The 20,529-nt window shown below is 32.8% G+C and overlaps 1 protein-coding gene across 4 annotated transcripts; it reads right to left on the bottom strand.

Annotated features, from left to right (window-relative positions):
• Nucleotides 1-6,139: 6,139 nt before the first annotated feature.
• On the bottom strand, nucleotides 6,140-15,893 carry LOC123220245 (fanconi-associated nuclease 1 homolog). Of its 4 annotated transcripts, none has more exons than XM_044642332.1 (15): nucleotides 15,756-15,893; nucleotides 15,515-15,656; nucleotides 14,350-14,855; nucleotides 14,156-14,260; nucleotides 13,539-13,800; nucleotides 13,386-13,448; nucleotides 12,382-12,456; nucleotides 12,181-12,296; nucleotides 11,287-11,357; nucleotides 10,970-11,057; nucleotides 10,731-10,871; nucleotides 10,427-10,653; nucleotides 7,937-8,210; nucleotides 7,544-7,765; nucleotides 6,140-6,896 (listed from the first exon to the last, which is right to left on the bottom strand). In XM_044642332.1, the coding sequence occupies exons 1-15, from the start codon at nucleotides 15,846-15,848 to the stop codon at nucleotides 6,444-6,446; spliced, it is 2,838 nt and encodes a 945-aa protein (XP_044498267.1). In that variant the 5' UTR covers nucleotides 15,849-15,893; the 3' UTR covers nucleotides 6,140-6,443. The 4 variants fall into 4 exon arrangements, with proteins under 4 accessions (XP_044498267.1, XP_044498266.1, XP_044498268.1 ...); XM_044642331.1 differs by having other exon boundaries at nucleotides 7,544-7,777; nucleotides 15,756-15,883; XM_044642333.1 differs by having other exon boundaries at nucleotides 6,829-6,896; nucleotides 7,544-7,727.
• Nucleotides 15,894-20,529: the final 4,636 nt, after the last annotated feature.

The following is a 20,529-nucleotide window of genomic DNA, read 5'->3' as shown; positions in this document are numbered from 1 at the left end:
ATTAGGAAACAAAAAAAGACAACAGTCTAAAAGTAGTGAGTTTTCATGATTCAAAGGTTGAATTGTCAGCTTTATTTGAAAAATATGCTTTAGAGATAGGTATTCAATGGAAATTTGGTTTCTCTAATAGAAAACTTTATGAGATTAGATGTGTACATCCTCAATGCCAATGGCGAGCATGAGCCAAAAGGGAGGAAGATGGAGATTATTGGGTGTTACAACATATGGATAATGCATACACTTTTCCAAGGGATCAAATATTGCCACATCATAGATAGGCTGGTGCAGATCATTGGGTACCATCCTTAAACCAATGTTTATAGTTGATCACATCTATCGACTAAAGGAAATTATTTCTAACATGGCAAGTAGGTACAAGATTGACATTTCATATACAAAAGCCTAGCGTGCGAAGACATACACTTTAAATGCATTACATATATTGATATCGACATAGAAAATAAGTTTCAATTTTTCTTCATGGCATTAGGTTGTTTAATAAAAGGGTTCCAACAATTTTATCGTCTAGTGATTTGCATTAACGTTTCACATTTGAAGAGGAAGCACCTAAGGTCTCTTTTGATTTTTGTTGCAAAATATGACAATAATCAAATTTATCTACTTGCTTTTGGTATCGGGCACAAAGAGGGAATGGGTAAATGGAACCCGTTCTTAAGGTATCTACGTATATGCATCGATGATGTTCTAAACTTGGCCATTATTTTTTATCGACATCATTCAATTATTGCATCAATGGCAAACATAATGCCTCAGGGCCACCATGGTTTTTGTAACTACCACATAAAAGGTAACATGCGCACATAGTTAAAAAAACTATGCATATTCAATGGTTAGTTTGGAGAGCTACGAAGGCATATCACATCAATGACTTTGAATCTACAATGAGTATAAATAATTAGTAAATGTTGCTGCAACAACCTATTTGGTCAATCTTGGGTATGAAAAATAGGAATATGCCCACTTTGGAGGATGATAGTAAAACATTATAACAACCAATATTGTTGAGTCTTTCAACACTTTGACATAGATTGCTCGCACTTTGCCTATCACCATATTGGTTGAGTTTCTTAAGAGCACAATATGACATTGGTTTTACGATTGCCAAAACCTGATAGGTATATTTACCTAAAATTGGTATTTATTTATTTTTTATTACAATGGATTTTATTAGTTTTTTAACAGGTGAGATATCTCACCCATTAACACCATAGACAAAGGATAAGATTACAAAACAATCCACATAGTATGACATTTTTGTATCATGCTTGAATACAAAACTAGTCACAAAAGCAAACTCTACTAGACTGAAACAAACATCCATGTTGTTTAATATGAACTATAGTTCTCTATTAAACGGAACAACACCACATGCATAAGAATAATGCTAAATCGATCTCCCCCAATTCCAAAAAGGGGTCAAAACAGGTAGTCTAAAACATCTCTTATTGCATCATCGTTAGTTTCTTGTTTATGATACTTACTACATCCATCTTCATACAAAGCATCACTTGCACTCGAAATGTAAAGCTTCGTGAAACCTGTATGCTTTCTCCTAATTATTGATTACCTGTTCCTGACAAAATGACAACACCAATAATTACTTTTTTTGAACACATCTTGTGAACAATCATGAAAACAAGTAGGTCTGGTAGCCTAAGGTAGGTGACGTAGGTGATACATCACCTACCATAGGCATCACCTACCTTAGGCGACTGTAAGCGATCTCGACTATGGTAGGTGAGGTATAGATCACCTACGAGTTCTTCTTACAAAACCCATACCATAAACTGAAATCCAAGAATCCAACCACCAAATCAACTATAAAAGCTCCCACATCTCAACCGATTCATCAACCCACATAAACCCTTTATTTCTAACAAAAACTTTTCATAATTTTGTTATACCCAAACTCTAAATCCATAAATCTAACAAATAAATAAACTTCAATCATCAATAATAATTTCAAAATGAATATTACTCACTTGGCCTACCATTAGAATGTCATCGACTCTGCTAGAGATCTTTTACGAATCATCATCAACTATGTGAGAGATCGTGAGTCGTTCGTTATGTTATGGCTATCAACTATTGCATCATCCTCAGTGGTTGTGCTTGGTCAAGTCGTTGGTGGTTTTGTTCAGTCATGTCATCGTCAACTACAAGAGTTTTGATTTAGAGAAGGTGGGTTCTCCTTCAAATTTTGTCAATGGGTGGGTATTACCAACTTTTGTTGCATTTCACCTACCAATTTTGCAGATTTGCATGAATAGTATCACTCAGAAAGTTCACACGTGATCTGTTAGTTTGTACAACTTTTGCTTCATGGTCAAATGAGGGGTGTTTTAAGGAATATGCTAAACTTGTGGTAACATTATTTAAGGGTTTTTATGAGTGGTAGATTTGTATAAATAGACCCAAAATGTGGCAAATATTTTAATATCTCAATAATTATTGTGTTTAGTTAGAAATAATAAAACAATATTAAGATATAATCTTACTTAAATAACCTTGAGTATAATTATTTTAAAATATATTTCATATTACTTGTTATATTAATTAAAACTGAAGATATTTTAGTCCTAAAAAGTTAATAAGTAAGAATAAAATTATAATACAATCAATATTACCTTAAAAATCTTTTAATACATAAGGTGGAGGTGGTAATCAGATTACCACCTATATTATATTTTACATCATCATTGATAATAAAATATTACTGTAATCTTTTAAAACTGTCAAACATGATAAGACAATGTAAGTAATAAAATATAAATTATTAAGATAATCTTTCTTTACCACAAACTAAACGACCCCTTATAATAATTCAAGTTATAATAATATCACTTGTTGAAACTCAAATTTGGCCATCTCGCACTTCAACAAAACACATTAGACTTTATTTCAAGATATAACCTCTCAGCTCTTTTTTGAGAGATCGATAGACCCAACCTATTTCTTCTTGCATTTTAGTAGGTTATTGTATGACAGGATACCATTGGATATGGTGCCCAATAAGACTTACAAGGGTTAGTGTATTTATTTGAATGATGTCCATTTAGAGGGATTCTAATTGAACTTCTCAAACTTAATAACCCATGAAACTTGAGTGAAAAACAAAACATTCAAACAATAAAGAGGGTATATATTTGAAATCTGTTGGGATATATCAAAATCAAAATTTTGACTAATCTAATATAGTAGTTATATGATTGGACATTGGACCTTATGTTTTACATGTTTGGAATTATTGTTTTAGTCTTGATTAGCTCAAAAAAAAAAAAATCCTAACTAAACAAATGTGAAAAGGATAATCTTATTCAAATAAGGATTTATGGTTCAGTCCCGAATAGCTCAAAAAAGATAATTCTTGACTAAACACATATGAAAAGGATTACATTATCCCACTGAAATAGGAAATTTTTTTACAATCATATGATGATAAGGGATAGAGATGAAAAATCATCTCTTGACATTAGGTTATTGGAATGACATATTGAGGAAATCATAGAAAACTGTAGAAATTGTCAAGTCTTTATGTTTTTGTTGTTTATAGATAAAACATCTTTTACAAGCAAGAGACTCAAGCTTACCAATCCATAGTGAAAATGACTTTAAATAGTTGTTGTAGTATTTAGAATCAAATTTATTATTAAAAGACCTTCCTACTTATGTAGGATTTGGTATCTATATATGTGTACTTAACTCAAGTTTCAATATTAGATCCTCTAAAAATATAGTATGTGATATTGAGTGTTTGTGAGTATAAGAATGTCGATGACTTGATAACCACACTTGGACTTCATTATGGTTTCTATACACGAATTGGAGTGTTAATGACTTGACGACCACACAAAGATTTTGTTATGGTTTCTATACGTGAATTAAAGTGTTGACTCCATAAAGGGTTAGTCTATATCAAATGGTGGTTAAACAGGTTGACCAGTGATTAGATCGATAAATTGTTTATGAGTGATATACTTAAGAGTGATTTTGTTGCTTTCGTTTTGTGTTGGGATCAAAGTGATATTTTTGAGGGGTGTATTAAAAGAATGTGAGATATAAAAAAAAAAAAAAAAACCCAGCTACAGACCACACAAACTTTAGTCATCGATCTCCTCTTTAGTGCCTCTTCTCAACATCGATCTTGTTATTTTTAGCTCCTCCTAATGTCAATATTGTCATTTTTTTGATAATGAGAAAACTTTATCTAAGTTGAATTGTTCTTTCAAAGTAAAACTAATCACACTAAGTAGGTGAAACTTCAGGTATATTAAGAGTTTAATCTTGAAATATTACTGGTGAAATTTGAACCCTTACTCTCATGCTTGGAACCTTCTTCTTTGCCACTTGAAGCTATCCCTTTGGGAAATATTGTCATTTTGGACTCCATCTCGTGCCAACCGCCCCTTAGAAAACTCCTCCCAACACCAATCTTGTCATTTTCAACTTTATCTCGCATCAATCCCCTCTCTTGTAGTTCCTCTATACATCAATAACACCGTTTTAAGTCTCTTATAATGTCAATCTTATTATTTCAAGTTACTCATTCCTGCAATTGATCCAATGGTTTACCCATAACCTGATATGACTTTCTCAATTAAATCATAATTTAAGCCATTGGACCATTACTCAAAAAGTGCTATTATCTTTGGGTCCTAATCCATCTGGTTGAACCAACGATATGAGTTGCAAAATCATTGCCGTAATATTCAAAGGATATACAAATGGTGAAAGTTTCGAATGTATCATCTCATCACTAATTAATTAACTTTTATAGATCCTAAATGAAATTTTCTCTATAAAGATTAATGTAAGATATAAAATACCCAGTAGCTGCCGGGAATTTATAACTGATTATTATTGCAACACTGAGATTATAAATTATATAAGCGAAGACAAGGTTTGATTGGAATAGAATGCATGAAGTTGTTTATGAGGTGGCGTTGAATTTGAATGAAATTATAGGTGGGGCTTGTGAAGGGTCAAATGTCAAATCATAGAAATAAGGTTAAAAGGTAATTGATGGAAGGCCATGCATGCGTGGTTTCTAATTTCAAGAGCACTTTAATTTGTAGAATTTCAAGTGAATTATTATGCCCAAAGCAAGTAGCCACCTATTCCCTCATTTTAAGTTCCAATGCATTATGTGATTCCCCACTCTAATTCATAAATAAATAATTATCTTTGTATAATGATTTTATGCTTGTGCAAGTTATGATGCTCATCATATTTTATATATGAGTAATACTATGTATACCCACTTTGGGTACACAAATATATATACACTCATATGTATCATCATATAATTGATTATTGTTTTATTTTTAATTCAAAATCATCAAATCATATGATGACACATATAAATGTGTACACATTTTATATCCAAAATAAATACACATAATTTTATTGATGCTATTAAATAATGATCATACATTTTTTTTAAGTGAATTATACTTTTCCACATAATTTTATTGATGCTATTAAATAATGATCATACATTTTTTTTAAGTGAATTATACTTTTCCACCCAAAAACATTTTTCTATTCCTTGATAACATAAATCAAACTATTTCACCCAATTTGAACTCTGTTAACATAAAAGAACTCTCACATAAGAATGTTAAATTTTCATGTAATGTTTAACCATTTTACTTTTCAAAATTACATTATCATCCCAAATAAATAAAAAAAATTAAAAAATCTTTTTTAGATATCAAATTTACTCAACATCCTCTTTTCTCATTTTCTTTTACTCTTCTTCTTGCATGCTCAGGTTGGCTCCTATCACTGCCAATGGGCTACCATCGCCTTAAATAGACAAGCCATCATCTTGAAAAAGCGGCAATTGGAGCTAGGGTTTCCAATCTAAAATACAAGTTTTTAACCTTGTAAAGGGGTTAATTATCATGTTTAAAATATTAAGGTTTAATCCATAAAAGGATTATTCTTTTTTTTTTTTTAAATTTGGATTGTAAAATTACTAAATTTTCCCTGTAATATTAGTGTGAAAAAGTGTTTTTAGACTAAACTTTGGGTGGGATAATTAATTCACTCATTATTTTTATAATCATAAAAAAAAAAAAATGTTATTATGAAGTATCAAACCTCAAGCTTTGAATAATAAGCAAATTAGATGAGACTACAACAGATCAAATGAATTGTGTTCTTACATTTACATAATCAGGATCTTATAAAACCAATATAAATTAGGATCAGTTATAAAACAACCAATTACTACTTGAAGGATATGTAAGTACAGATCTTTTGACTAAGGCAATGAAAGATAGAGACAGAAAACTAAAAAATAATGAATGATACACAGAAAACTAACCAGATATTTCTTTCAATCTTCAAATTTCAAATGGCAGAACAAACTTCCAACGTTTGTAAAACTCAATGTTCTTCAACTTTCTTCCAAGCAATCACAGCAATGAAGATTTTGGTGTGGTACTCACTTTACAGACCTCAACTTTGAACCCACTATCCATTAACACAAGTAGCCATGCTCTCTGTTGTTCAGAGAGTTTATCCCTGGGGCCTTTAACTTCAACAAGCTTCGCTTCACCTCTGTATTCTCCATGGAAACGCCATAACAACAAATCAGGCATTCCACTTGACCAGCTCTGGTAATCTTGAGCAAGATGTCGGCACAATGAGGCCAAACAAGGGCCACCAATGCAGGTAACAGCTGCTCGAAGCTCAGACAGGGAATGTCGATCCCAATTAACTCCTCTGCAAGCTGTTCCCACATGTGATTCCCATGAAGTAATGAGGATCTCCTCAGCCATACCATCATGAACTTTTTGGAGCTGAGATTCTATTAGGTTCTTTCTAACTGGGTAAAAGCTATCTGTATCCAAATCCAAGGGAGCATTCTGTAAAATGAAAGATGAAAAATTTTCTTTTCTCAATCACATTGTGCAGTTGTTCTTTAAACAATAACAAAGGTGTTTATATTGTGAGAAAAATTAAACATGAAACTGCGGGAGAAATTTAACTGTAATAATCAATATTCATAAGCAAGTATGAGGCTTCACAAAAAGATATATAAGGCAGTAAAAGCAGCCAAAAGGCTCTAGGCAGATGTTAGCAAGGGAAGCAGCAATGAGTGTTGTGTTGGCAAAAGTGAATATGATGATTTCAGGGAAACTTCTGTTTGGACAGGAGAAGTTATACGAAGGCAAACACATGAAACTTTATTTACTCTCAATGATGAGACTGACATACCACTCCCATGTATATAGAACGGATTTGCAGGTCCAGGGTAAAACATCTAACTTGTAAAGCGCAAATCATGGGATAAGAATTACAACCATACAAACACAGGTTAAATGTAGGGAAGAAAACAAAAGAAAAGTTCTTTTCCTTGTTCATTTTATAGCTTTTATTAATACATCTTCCATAGTTCTTTATCCCAAAAAAAAATGGTAACCAAGTGCTGAGACATCACTGAGTAAACATGTGAGGTAACATGGTTTTTTTTTTTTTTTAAATATGAGAACTGAAAAGCTTATGTAGTCACCTGAAATTTGGTGCGAAAAACATCAGGTACATCAGAAAACACAATATCCCACATGAGAAGCCCAAAAATAGTCAACCAAATGCCACTCTCTGTATGAACACCCTCCCATCCACCGCCTTCCCCAGCATAATATTGTAAAGCAAGCTGCTCCACTCCACATTGTTCCCCATCTTCTCCATAAAATCTGCTTTTCATACCCATTTCACAATTTAATGGTCTCCCCTGAATATGGACCTAATTAAGTTTCTCCAAAAATGTCGAAATTATTAAATCGGTATTAGGTCAACTACAACTTAATTGCAAATTATCTATCAATAACAATATTTTGCAACCAAGTTCAACTTTAAGAAGCATGTCACTCTCAAAATCCCTAAAAATAAATTAATCACATACCTCAATGATCTTCCTTTTAATGGATTCTGAAAAGCTAGGGGTTTTCCACCGCCTTGGTGGTTTTCCCAGGCGAAGAACCCTCCTTTGCAGGGCCATTTTGGAACCAGCACGAACCCATGGATCCAATAACCCAGCTTCAGCAACTAATAGGCTCTCATTTGGACACCCCAGATGCTCTAAATCAACTGACAACCTCAGTGTCCAATATCCTCTTCTCCCGTCACAAGGGAAATTACAAAGCAACCGTTTCAGTAAATTTACAGCATCATGATACCTGAAACAGAGAAAAGATACTTTTGGCAGTCACAGATCCCAGCTAAGTGCTTGAAATGCAGCAAAAACCTTTCCCTAAGAAGCATGTTTCCAACCAACTAACTGACATAAATTGTCCTAGTAAATTAATCATGTCATTGATGATGGTAAGAAGAACACTTCATCAAGATAAAGAAATTACTGAAGAAAGAATAAGGTAAGATTCTAAAAGGTTTTCTAGAAAAGAAGAGGGCCAGAGTTTGCTCATGTTAACATCTATGCAAACTCAGCATGTGACTTCATTCATGTAAATATAGGGTTCCTTTCTGAGAAGCAGTGTCAGGTTTGTCAAAGGGGACAGAAAAATCTCCAATTGATTGCATGCAATATAAAGGATCCAACTTTCATGAAATTACCACTTAGGCAGTGCACTAAATATATTCAACTCTTTCCGTACAAATCAATCAGGCCAGTGATGGCAAAGCACATCATCTTAAAAAATACCAATACATTACAGAAATGTTAGATAATATAAAAAATATTAATAGTTATAATTGAGGTGAAAAAGGAACACAAGCTTAATTTGTGACCAATTTTAAAACATAATTCACTAGTGGCCTGAACTATGCGACAGTACCTCACCTTATCTATCCTATTAATGTTATCATAAGTTTGTAAATGCTTTACACAGAAGTATCAAAAAGAAGCAACATAGAACAGAACCATGCACTCTTAGAAATCATGCAAAGCTGAAACATCAGAATAGTGAAAATGTAAGCAAGCGGAAGAAAATCCTTTTCCAACAGAGTGGAAACGAAATGAAACTAGGAAGTAGAATTTGGAGAATGCATGTTTTAAATGGAAAACTAAAAAGAACAGTGATCTACCAAAGCAAGGCAAAAAGATCTTCTGAATGATCTAAGGACATTCAAAGTGTTTAGCTTGTGACATCCCCATCAAAAGCTGGCATAAGACAACCCAACCGATTTGAAAGAAAGTGATCAAACAAAGCAATCCATGCCTAATATGTCGACTTCAGCTATGATTTGGAACAGGCAATAAAGAACACTATGCTTCAGCAGTCTATAACAGCTAGAATTTCCTAAGAATGACCAAGGATTGAGAGATCCAGCCCATTTACATTGGTGATATCCCTAATTTGAGCCACTTAAACCAAAAACTCTTTCAACTGTCCTAACTACGGGATGAACACAGGCCTCCTACCATGAATCCAGTGACTAAGAACAAAGATTGTTATCTTCTAAAATATTATCTTATGTGACATCCATTAGTTCAGCCAACATTGAATTATTTTAATTCATGCAGAATCTATATCTACATTCAGGTTCTAAAAACAAAGTTATGAATGTTAAGAAAAATATTCACACTATTTAATATGAAAACAAAAGCAATTGATCACAATGATCATGTGCAAGCTTCTTGTTTAATTAGACCAAAATCATAAACAAAGTACAACTGCCCAAAGAGCTGGTACGAAGTGATATAGAACATATAGGAGTGCATGCCAGGAATATTTAGTCTATAGTTTTACATTTTAGGGTACTTTTTTCCAAGTTATTTTAGCATTTATTTCGTTGTTCTATTAGAATTAGCATTATGCCTTCACTATTCTACAAGGATTATAATATATTTTGATTAGGATTTGGTTCCTTAAGTCTATAAATAAAGGCCTATTTCACTATTGTTGACTTGCTAGGTTCATGAATAAAATTAATTATTAGTTCTCTCCCTATTGATTATCTCTCTATCCCTCTGAATTCTTCAAGTTTTCTCCCCTTTCTTCTTGTTCTACCTAATTTATCCTTCTCTATACTCTCTAATTCTCTATTCTCCTTCAGGTTACCAATCAGTGAGTTTATCCAAGAGAACAGTTTATGACTTAGAAGAAGCTAATTTAATAAAAATTACTACATTACCCTTAAAAGTTTAGTATTTGCAGGTAACTGCATACACCCAATATAAGGAGCGTGCAATTACATAAGTAGTACAAATTAGTCTTTCAAGTTATAATAAATGTGTACATGCTAAGATAACAGCGCCAGCATTGCATGAGGACAATATTTTACAAGGAAAAATGTATAAAGGCTATGAAGCAGACAAATTAGAATGGGAAACTACAGCAAAGAGCAATGATTATAACAAGAAAAGAAACAAGAAAGAGGTTTAAAAAAATCCAAAAGAGATATGCTATTATATAGTAACTGTAAAATGCCATACCGATGCTCACGTTCAAGGAAGGAAATTCCTAACAAGACCACTTTAGAGTACACCCATGATGCTGAAAAGCGGGAATGAAATGTACTAGCTAATTCAGAAGTTGTAGATTGAATTGTTTCTGAATAAGTGCTAGGCATAAAGGAGTCGGCTATCATAATACATCTTGACACTAATTCAACATTGTTTTCATCCAGAGATTGATCCATTATTTGCGCTAGTTCAATAGCCTGCAATGCATAATCCATTATCTCGTCAAAAGACACATTATGTCAATAATTTTTCCCACATACAAATAAATTGAAACCTCTTCATAAGCAAGAAGGTCACTTAGACTTGAGTAAATCTGTTCCGAAATTATGCAGTTGTAAGCTGGATATTTGACTATCCCTAAATCAACTAGCAGAAAAGCTGACAGATCCTGCTCTCCATTGAGGAAGAAAAGCCTCTGCACAAGCAGTTCATAGATAACTTTCAGATGTAAACCACACCAACAAATTTGGATTAACTCTAGTGCATAGAAAAATGTGGAAGTCGTAAAGGCACCTCAGCACGCCAGATAAGGGACTCAGCTTTTGAAGATATTCTAATGCAGAAGCCTGTTCTATCAAGAATCATGTCTGGCAGGAGCGTGCTAAAAATTAGAAACAAAGGAAACAATAAATTTATTAAATACTCAATGACCGATAAATGTCCTTGTATCTTCATAGTCTTTTTTCTTAATCTTTTTTTGGAAATAAAAATAAGTGCAAGAGTGGACTGGATATCCACTATATAGACAGAACCCTCAATGAAAAGGGTCAAAAATCAATACAAAACCTTACAAAGCAAAAGATCAATCTCTTAGGGTAAATTATTCATACCATGAACCATCTTCATAGGAACGAAGAAGAAACATGGCAAGATCCTGCTTTCTTGAACCACGAACACAATTCTGAAGCCTCAATACAAGCATATTGAATAGAACCATCAGCAGAATAATAAAGACAAAATAACTATCATGTACAAAACAAGTTCACTACTAAAAAATGTAGTGTAGTTATGTTGATAATCACTCTAGAAACCCAACAAAAAGAGATGATGAAACATTAGCCAAATGCGATGCTTTCATAGCTTAATTAACTTTACAAGATGGGAAGGCCAGGGAACGAGAAAAAGGTTTCAGATGACGAATGCTGACTACACAAAAAACTCACTTTAGCAGGGCCTGGACTATTGAGGTCTTCTGTGGCAATTACCAACCAAAAAAAGAAGTTCAAAATTTCATTTGCCTCTTCCCCTCAAGTTCACCTAATCATTACCTAACCCCTTGGTTCGGAACAGAAGCAAAAACCTCCACTATTCTTTCAGAAATAAACCTTGTCATAGTGGGCAAGAAAACTACGAAACTGATACAGACTGGTCTGTTTATTTTGCTTCTTAACCTAGATGAAAATATCCCTCATTGGTTATAACCAATAGTTAGTTAGGGGCTATGGGGGAAAGACTGGACTAGAACCCATTCATGGCAATTCACTGCCTTGATCTAGTTGGCTACATCCACCCCCTACACTATTTAAAATGTTAAGAAGAGTAAAATAGATCCAATTTCTTCCATTGATCATCATATTTTACCATTATATACATATTTCTACCCTTGCTAATTATGTTTTATCATTATTCTTTTTTTTTCCTACGATATGAATACAGAAGTGAAGATTACATAAAGTAAACATATCTAGAAATAAAATCACACACTAATAATAGCAAACACCAACCTTTTTAAGAACACTTAAAATTTCACGCAGCTCAGAGACAGTGAGCAAATTGCAAATCTCCTTCATGTCATCATGCAGTTCATTTTTGTCCCCAAAAGAGCATATATAGCCATTAGCTGCATATTGACGACATAATAAAAGTTTCCTTTAGAGAACTCATTGCCTTTGAGATTGAAAGTATAACTAATGGTACTAAATTACCCAAGAGCTCCTTAACTGCTTCTTGAGAATCCAACACTTCACGATAGGAAATATTGGACAGTCGAAACCATGGACCTAGAGAGAAATCAGTCAAGAAAAGCCTAAGATTAAACTCAGCTTATCTTGGGAAATATATATAAATAAATCATAATATTATAGCATCAGAATGGGAAAGAAAAAATCTATCCAAGTATAACATGAAACACCATGTGCACTAAAATTTTAATAAAGTTATCACAAAGTCCTCATTTTGCAATCTGCAAAGATTATTACAGATCTGAAAGGAAGAATATGACAAGTATCAATTTAGCAAATCCATTTTAGTTGAAAAACTTAGCAACAAATTTGCTGTCATCTAAGATGTAAATGACACATACTAGTATTAGTTAAATAAGCTTATTGGCAAAATTCATAGGAAGACCTTGAAAAATGGCACAACAAGCAATCTAGTGCAATACTTAATCGTATCAAAAGATTAACTCTGGTAGTTGTGTCAGAATATAGTTTTACTTTGAGAATTTGGGTATTCATGTCTCGTTACATATTTCTTCTCTAACTAGATTTAAGTTATTCTCTTATACCAGTGAGGCAAGGGCTCAGTACTTGGCCAACTCAAATTGTCTTATTGGCTTCTCCCTCATTCTCCTTGTTTCTCATGTTCTCCTGTTCTCATTATCTCCTCTTTTTCTTCCTAGCATCGATTATTATGTACAATCAGGCCCACATCAGTACTAAGCCTTGCAAAAACCATAGCATAAGTACAAATGAACAGACCGAACAAAGTCCCAAAAAATTTTATCATTTGGTTGATGTTACTGATTTTTATGACTTATCATAAAATTGAACTGGTCTATGAGCTTAAGCAATCCTATCTCCAGAGTATGCAAATAAGTTCAGGCGATACATAAAGTTTGTGGAGCATAACAGAATAATAGGATGAATGAGCAGATGAATAAAAGCTAACACCAAAATACAATAAGAACATATTCTGGTAGTGGAAAGACCTTTCCTTGTATAAAGCCGAATAAAAAGCCTCTGACCATCGGCAGACAGTGTGGAGAATGATTCTGACAATAGAATATGGAGATAAATATCATAATCCAATTGAAAATATATGCTGACAGAAGAAAGAATGAAATTTAGTGATCGATCAATACCCAAGAAAACTCTTTCATCATCAGTGAAAAGGTGAGGATTACTTCTTAGTACTTCTTGTACTAACAGATTGAAGTTGTGCTGATATTTTATCATACTTGATGGATAATTCTTTGCAGAGTCAACCACATGTAAAGCCTTTTTCCACAGACATTTGAAAACCTCAATATCATCATCTATCTCACAATCTGATACAAGCTTGTGACATGTAATTTTAATTGGAACAACATCATGAGAATGTTTGGGTGCTGAAGTCACATAACCCTGCAATCATGGTATATTTTGATGTTAACCAGAGGAATGATCATTTTCCCAGCTCCAACACACAAGTTAAACAACAATATTTGGCATCAGAATATCCAAAAAAACTACAGTCAAAAGGATTGTCACAGATGCAATTGAAAGAAAAATATAGGTTCAATCAAATTTAAATCACGCTTGGCTAGAAAATAAGTTAATTACACAAATGCACAAAGGAAATCTGTCTCTCCCATTACTATAGAGATGTATCCTTCATTATTACAAAAGGCATGCTTATAGCCAAATTAGAACAAGCAGATAAACAAAATTATTACAAAGTTAGCCAATATAACTCTTTTCTACTCAGGAGTTTTATCACCTCAAAAGTCAGGCAGGACTTCTCAATTAAAGGAGACAAATATTGAGATAACTCTTGAGGAAGATACCCAAGAACTTTACAGCTTCCAGAATCCGCACAAAGTACCTGCCCCGAATGGACCAAGCATTACCTTTAGGATGAAAATATACATATTTAAGAAACAAATTCAAATTCAAATACATATGAAAATGAACCTTGATAGCATAGGGATCCTTAGGATTTTGAGGGTCTCTTAACAGAGAGATACTAGTTTCAAGACTTATCTCTTTTTCATTGCTAAACCTACGGCCTACAATAAAAGTTTGGAGAGTGGCCCCAGATATGCCATCAAAAGTGAAGTCTATGTCAGGTTTGGGAACCTCAGTATCTGGTGAAGATGAAGGCAACTCATCCTGGCAGTCGATCTTCTGATGGTTAATTTGGTTTTCGGTTAGACCAGCCTTGGAAGTATGCTCCATACATTCAAATCGTAGTGGAGATACTGCATGGTTATTGTCATCTTTTTCAACTGCAACTGTGTTTTCCAATCCACAAATGGCATTCGGCACAAGACTTTTAGCAGGATCCTCAGTTACCACATTAGTAGTTTGCCGTTCTGTTACATTTGAATACATTGGACCTTTTGATTGTGTACAGAAGTTCAATTGAAGAAGAGTGCATTGGGTCAATTTTCTTTTGGTTCCTCTAGACAGGCAGGCATCTGAAAGTCATTTATTCTAAACTATAAGCATAAAATAAGGTAATACAATAACTCCACTTAGCAAAAAACATAGGATGGTGAAATTAGTAATCTTCAAGAGCCTCTAATGATGATACAAATTCCTGGTTTTCAATGACCTATAATCAAATTGAATATTTTCCCCACACATTTAACAGTTCATGAGAACAAATATAATTAGTATGCACTTAATAATCCATACTTATAAATGTTCTTATCCCATTAAACCCTAATATATTTTTTTTTGGCAAGTAATTTTTTCAGGGTTCCACAAGCCTGGAAGAGGCTTGAACCCAGGTATTTCTACTAAAAGTTTTAATACTCTACAAATTTTGCTAAGCCCTGGTTTCCAATTAAACCCTAATATTACAATAGGCTTTCATTGAATCCTGATTCATGTAGTGTCAAATTATTTACATAGTTCAAACTAAAATAAAAAACCTACTTAACCACAATCTAATACTTCAGGAAGAATAAATTTATTTAGTTTCAGGGACCTGCAAGGACCACTAATTTTCACAAGTCAAAAAAAAGAAAAAAAAAACTTCCTCATTTAGACATGATCAAATCCAAAAGTTGTACAAACAATAACGAGATTAGCAAACAACTAAGACATTAATGTTGAGAAGAATTATGCATACCAAGATGAGTGTTGATGATATTATCATTAGCAGAGACATTGTTACCACAAATAGGGCACTTTACAACATTAGAAGCTTTGGAATCGTCCGTTATAGCCGAAAAGATTTCACCATTTTTATCAGTGCAAAGATTCAAAGAGCTCTAAAATTAAACAAAAAAAAAGAATGTAAATTCGAAAATCAGAAGCATTTCAATTTGATTTTCGAAAAAACAAAACATATATAATTATTGAAAAAGTACCTGGATGGGAGAAGAGAGAAGAGATTGACAATTTGGAAGAAATCGCCTACGCCTGCCGATCAATCGGACCAAGCTCTCTCTTCCTGTAAGCATTATTTAAAACCTTTTTTTTCAAAAAAAAACTTTGATAAATAATTAAAATCTTCCATCATGTTCTATCGGTTGGTCTTTTGTGTCGTAAGTAAAGGAATGCCGAGCTCTCGTCCCGCCAAATAGGTAACGATTGGGTGTGGCACAATACATTGGTACAAATGGTTACTCGCGCATCTGAACCCTTGATCCATCCCTGTTTTCAATCTCATTCTGTTAACGTGTGCCATCTCGTTTGCTAATATATCTGTTCACTTTGTTAGCAAGAATTAAGTAGGCTCTTTATTACGCATTTGGTTCAGGTAATGTTTTATTATTAAAATATAAAAATTATTTAAAAGATTACAAGGGATAAATAATTATTATATTTGATAAAATTTAATAGATATAAATAACTATTGTGTTTCATTAAAAGTAATAAAATAATAATAGTAAATTATTTAAGTTAAATAGCTTTGAATATAATTATTTTTATATTATTTGTTATATTAATAAAAAATAAATTTATTTTTATCTAAAAAAAATTAATAAATAATAATATAATTATAATAAAATCAAAATTACCTTAATAATCTTTTAATACCTAAGATGAAAGTAATAATCACATTACTACTTATATTACCTGTAATGTCAACATTAGTAATAAAAGATTACCATAATATTTTATTACTGATAAACTAAATAAGGTAATATAAATAATAAAAGATAAATCATTAAGATAATCTATAAATCTCTGGAATCAAATAGCCCTTTAGTGTTTTATATTTTACGAATTTTTTTATATCTATAGAAGGATTTTTTTTATATAAATTCTTACTAATAAAGTGGCTGATATTGGGCTTTACAGTTTCTTCTCTACCTCCCTGAGCCTCTAGTCATGTTTTTTTACAAGAAAAATGAAAATGATTAATGGAAATAGATGAAAGTACATATATAATAACACCAAAATTAAAAAGAATAAACAAACTGAACATTAATAAGGAAAATACATAATCAAATATTCTTCAACTGTCCATAACCTATTTTAGCTATTTTTTAATATAAATATTTTAATTTTTATATGTAAATATATTATTCTAAGATATGAAATATTTTATTTTAAAATATCTCACTATATAAGTAATCAATAATTAGATAAATATTTTATTTTAGGATATCTCATTATTTAGAAAATTGATAATTAAGAGATAATATCTTTTTCATTTTTATTAATTTGTATATTGTATAAATATTATACTCTTTCAATAGAAAATACAGGTTGAAAATTTCATTCACTTTACAATCTTTTTTATGGTATCAAAGACATTGTAGAATTAGTTATGCAATCGATCCTCTCAAAATGACCTACACTTCATCAACATTAGACAATACTCAAAATGAGTCTAATTCCCTTACTTTATCTCAACTCGAGCCATCAATCATCATCTCCCTTGAAAACATTTTTTCTCTATTAATACTGTCACTCAAATATATCCATCAAATTTACACCCTTTAACTACACATAATGACATTTTCAGTTTCATGTCATCTCCTGGGTTATGATCTTATGGGCTTCATTGACGGCTTATGACCATGTCCACCACTTACTATCACACCAGACCATTCTCTTTGGATTTGTCAAGATCAATTAATCCTGAGTGCAATTATTGGTTCCAACTCTCCTAAGATTGTCCTTTTCATTGCATCTACAAAAACATCACGTGAGGCTTCGACAATTTTGGTTAACATATATGTCAAACCAACTTGTGGTCACCTGAATCAACTTAAGGAGAATCTTCATTTTCTCCAAAAAGGTACAAAATCAATTATAGAATATATGCAACAAATCAAGGTCATTGTAGACGAGCTTGCCATGTTTAACACACCGATTGAGAACAAAGACCTTATGTTAAAAATTCGAGCTAGCCTTGATGATGACTACAAAGACCTAAGCTCAACCTTGCATGTATGAGAAACTTAATTTAAGTTTGATGAGCATACATCAAGTTTGAAGCCCAAAAGAAGCAAAGTCTACCAAACATGATCATACTCATAAATCTAATCCCTCATCCTTTAAAAATAACCACCAATAATGTCTAAATTAACCCTTTCCTTACAACCAAAATTGCCAATTCTACTAGAAAAACACTGCCACTTCTTACTTCCCACATAAATAACCATAGTCCAACTTATAACACCCAAACCCTTGACCTTACCTTCGAAAATGTCAATTGTGTGGCCAATAAGGACATTTTGCAAAACAATGCTTTACATACAAAAATGTTCCTTGGAACCACACTCTACAATCCAATGCCTCATCAGCCTGCACTTTTTAAGCCCACTTTGCAACCCTTGCCAAAACCTCGACCACAAAATGGCTTTTAAACTATAGTGCATCTCATCATGTCACTTTTGATCTTCAGAATTTGCCTCTTCTCATTGACTATCCCATCTATGACAATATCGTGATTGGAGATGGTACTAATCTTCTAATCACGCACACTAGTTCCATATCTCTACCTTCCTCTTCTAAATTTCTTTATTTAAATAATGTTCTTTGTGTTCCATCTATAAAACAAAACTAGATTTTTGTTTTCCAATTATGTTTAAATAACAATGTTTTTGTTGAATTTTCACTAACATCTGTTTTTTTTAAGGACCTTCATATGGGGGCAATAATCTTACAAAAGGTAACTAAGGATGGTGTCCAGAAATGGTTATGTTTGTCACCATCCACTCAACCAATTGTAGCTTTCTCCTCTCTCAAAGTTTTAGCTAACCAATGACATCACCACTTAGGTCATCCATCATTCTACATTTTGTGTTAACTTATGTCAACCAAAACATTACATATCTTAGTGTCTGATTTATCCAAATTTTCGTGTGATTCATGCCATTACAATAAAACTCATAAACTCCCATTTTCTTCCTCATCTCTTACTAATTCACACCCTCTAAAATTACTTTACTCTAATGTTTGGACCTCACAAGTTACTTCGATTGATGACTATAAATACCATGTGATATTTATTGATCAGTACACTTATTACATTTGACTTTACAACCTAAAAAAAAAAATCCAATGTACATGACATTTTTATAAGATTCAAAGTAGTTGTGGAAATTTTTTTTAAAAAACTTTGTTGTTACACTTTAATGAAGGTGAGTATATTTTCCTCAAGTCTTTTCTTGCCACCAATAGAATATCACATCTCACCATATCACTACATACACATGAACATAATGGCTTCTCAGAATGTCGTTATTGTCACATAGTTGAAAGTAGTCTTACTTTTCTACATCATGCTCACATGCCACTCACTTTTTGGTCTCATACTTTTAGCACTACAATTTATCTTATCAATCATATGCTTAAGACCAATCTCTCCATGATGTCATCTTTTGAAAAACTTTTTGGGTATACACCAAACTATCTCAAATTAAAAATTTTTGGGTGTCTTTGCTAACCTTGGATTCGACCATATGGTTCTCACAAACTTGCACAATGTTATCAACCATGCATTTTTATTGGTTACTCCTCTATTCAAAGTACTTACCAATGTCTTGATCCTTACTCTTACAAAATATTTCTTTTCAAACATGGCACCTTTGTTGAGTGATGTGAACCTTGATGATTTGACACAAGACCCAATACTCAAGAAGATATTTTACTAGGATTGAATCGGTTTTGTCACGTAATTAAACCTTGACCCAAATCGATATGGAATCGAACGAACCTTGGTATTGTGAATGGTGAACACCACAAGATGAAGCTTGATAAGTTCAAAGATTGTAACTCAGCAATAAGCAATCTATTTGTGAAAGTCGGCCAAAAGCCCCATTCATCATGAAATGTTTTGTTTTTATAGTATAATACCAACTTAACCCTAAACTACCCATGACCCAATGGACTTCCAAACTTCCCAAGCCCATTACCTAAGTAACTACCCAAAGCACTAATTAAATTAAAAGAAAATATGTCACTTAGGCTCAATAAAGTCTAGTCCGATTACAAACAAGATCAAAATCATAAAACTGAAAATCCTAAATTTAGGTAAATAAAAAATTGTGAAATACAGACTGAAAAGATGTTATTTGGGCCTCCAAATTGGGTGCAACTAGCAAAGCGGTTGTTTTATAGAGCTTGAAACAAGCTTCACGTTGATATATTACAGGCCCCGTAACTTCTTCTGGATCAAAAGTTATAGTCATTCAAAGTCTGTTCGTGCATAAGCTTGGACCTGAATCAAGTTGACCTCTTTGTTGGCTCCTTCAAGCATCCAATCATCCTTGAGTGAGTTGATCTTAGTCTCTAAGCCCTCTACGAGTCCAACTAAGGCTTATTGCATCTTCTTAGCTCTGCTCCTCGTAATTGGCCCAATCGAAATATGTAGCGGATCTCTTTGATGGTTCGATACACCTACGATGCCTCCATCATTGAGTCAATTTTTTTTGTTTTTATATCAACAATTAAAAATCTCTAATTTCCCACAAACATCACATTAGAACAATGGTCCACTACCTAATTTGATGTTTTAATCGATTCTCCAAAGTGCTTAATTACTCTAAGTCTTATTCAACCATAATCAGCTACACATTCCAAGGATGGTGATGGCGTATCGAGTTCAATGACCCCCCCTTTAAGCCACTTATAAGGTAACCTCGATGCTACAATCCTTTCACTCTCTAAATCCTTATCTTCTTT

The sequence above is a fragment of the Mangifera indica genome, chromosome 7 (assembly GCF_011075055.1).
Source record: "Mangifera indica cultivar Alphonso chromosome 7, CATAS_Mindica_2.1, whole genome shotgun sequence".
NCBI lineage: Eukaryota > Viridiplantae > Streptophyta > Magnoliopsida > Sapindales > Anacardiaceae > Mangifera > Mangifera indica.
This window is presented reverse-complemented; position numbering and strand designations above follow the sequence as displayed.

Bases quoted from the DNA above. Each gene is read 5' to 3' on its own strand.
- LOC123220245 (XM_044642331.1), bottom strand. From the start codon at position 15,848: ATGCTTACAGGAAGAGAGAGCTTGGTCCGATTGATCGGCAGGCGTAGG. The intron at 10,872-10,969 runs GTGCCTTTACGA...CTGCTTGTGCAG, and splicing joins CCCTTATCTGGCGTGCTGAG to AGGCTTTTCTTCCTCAATGG. The intron at 10,654-10,730 runs GTTTCAATTTAT...TATGCATTGCAG, and splicing joins ACCTTCTTGCTTATGAAGAG to GCTATTGAACTAGCGCAAAT.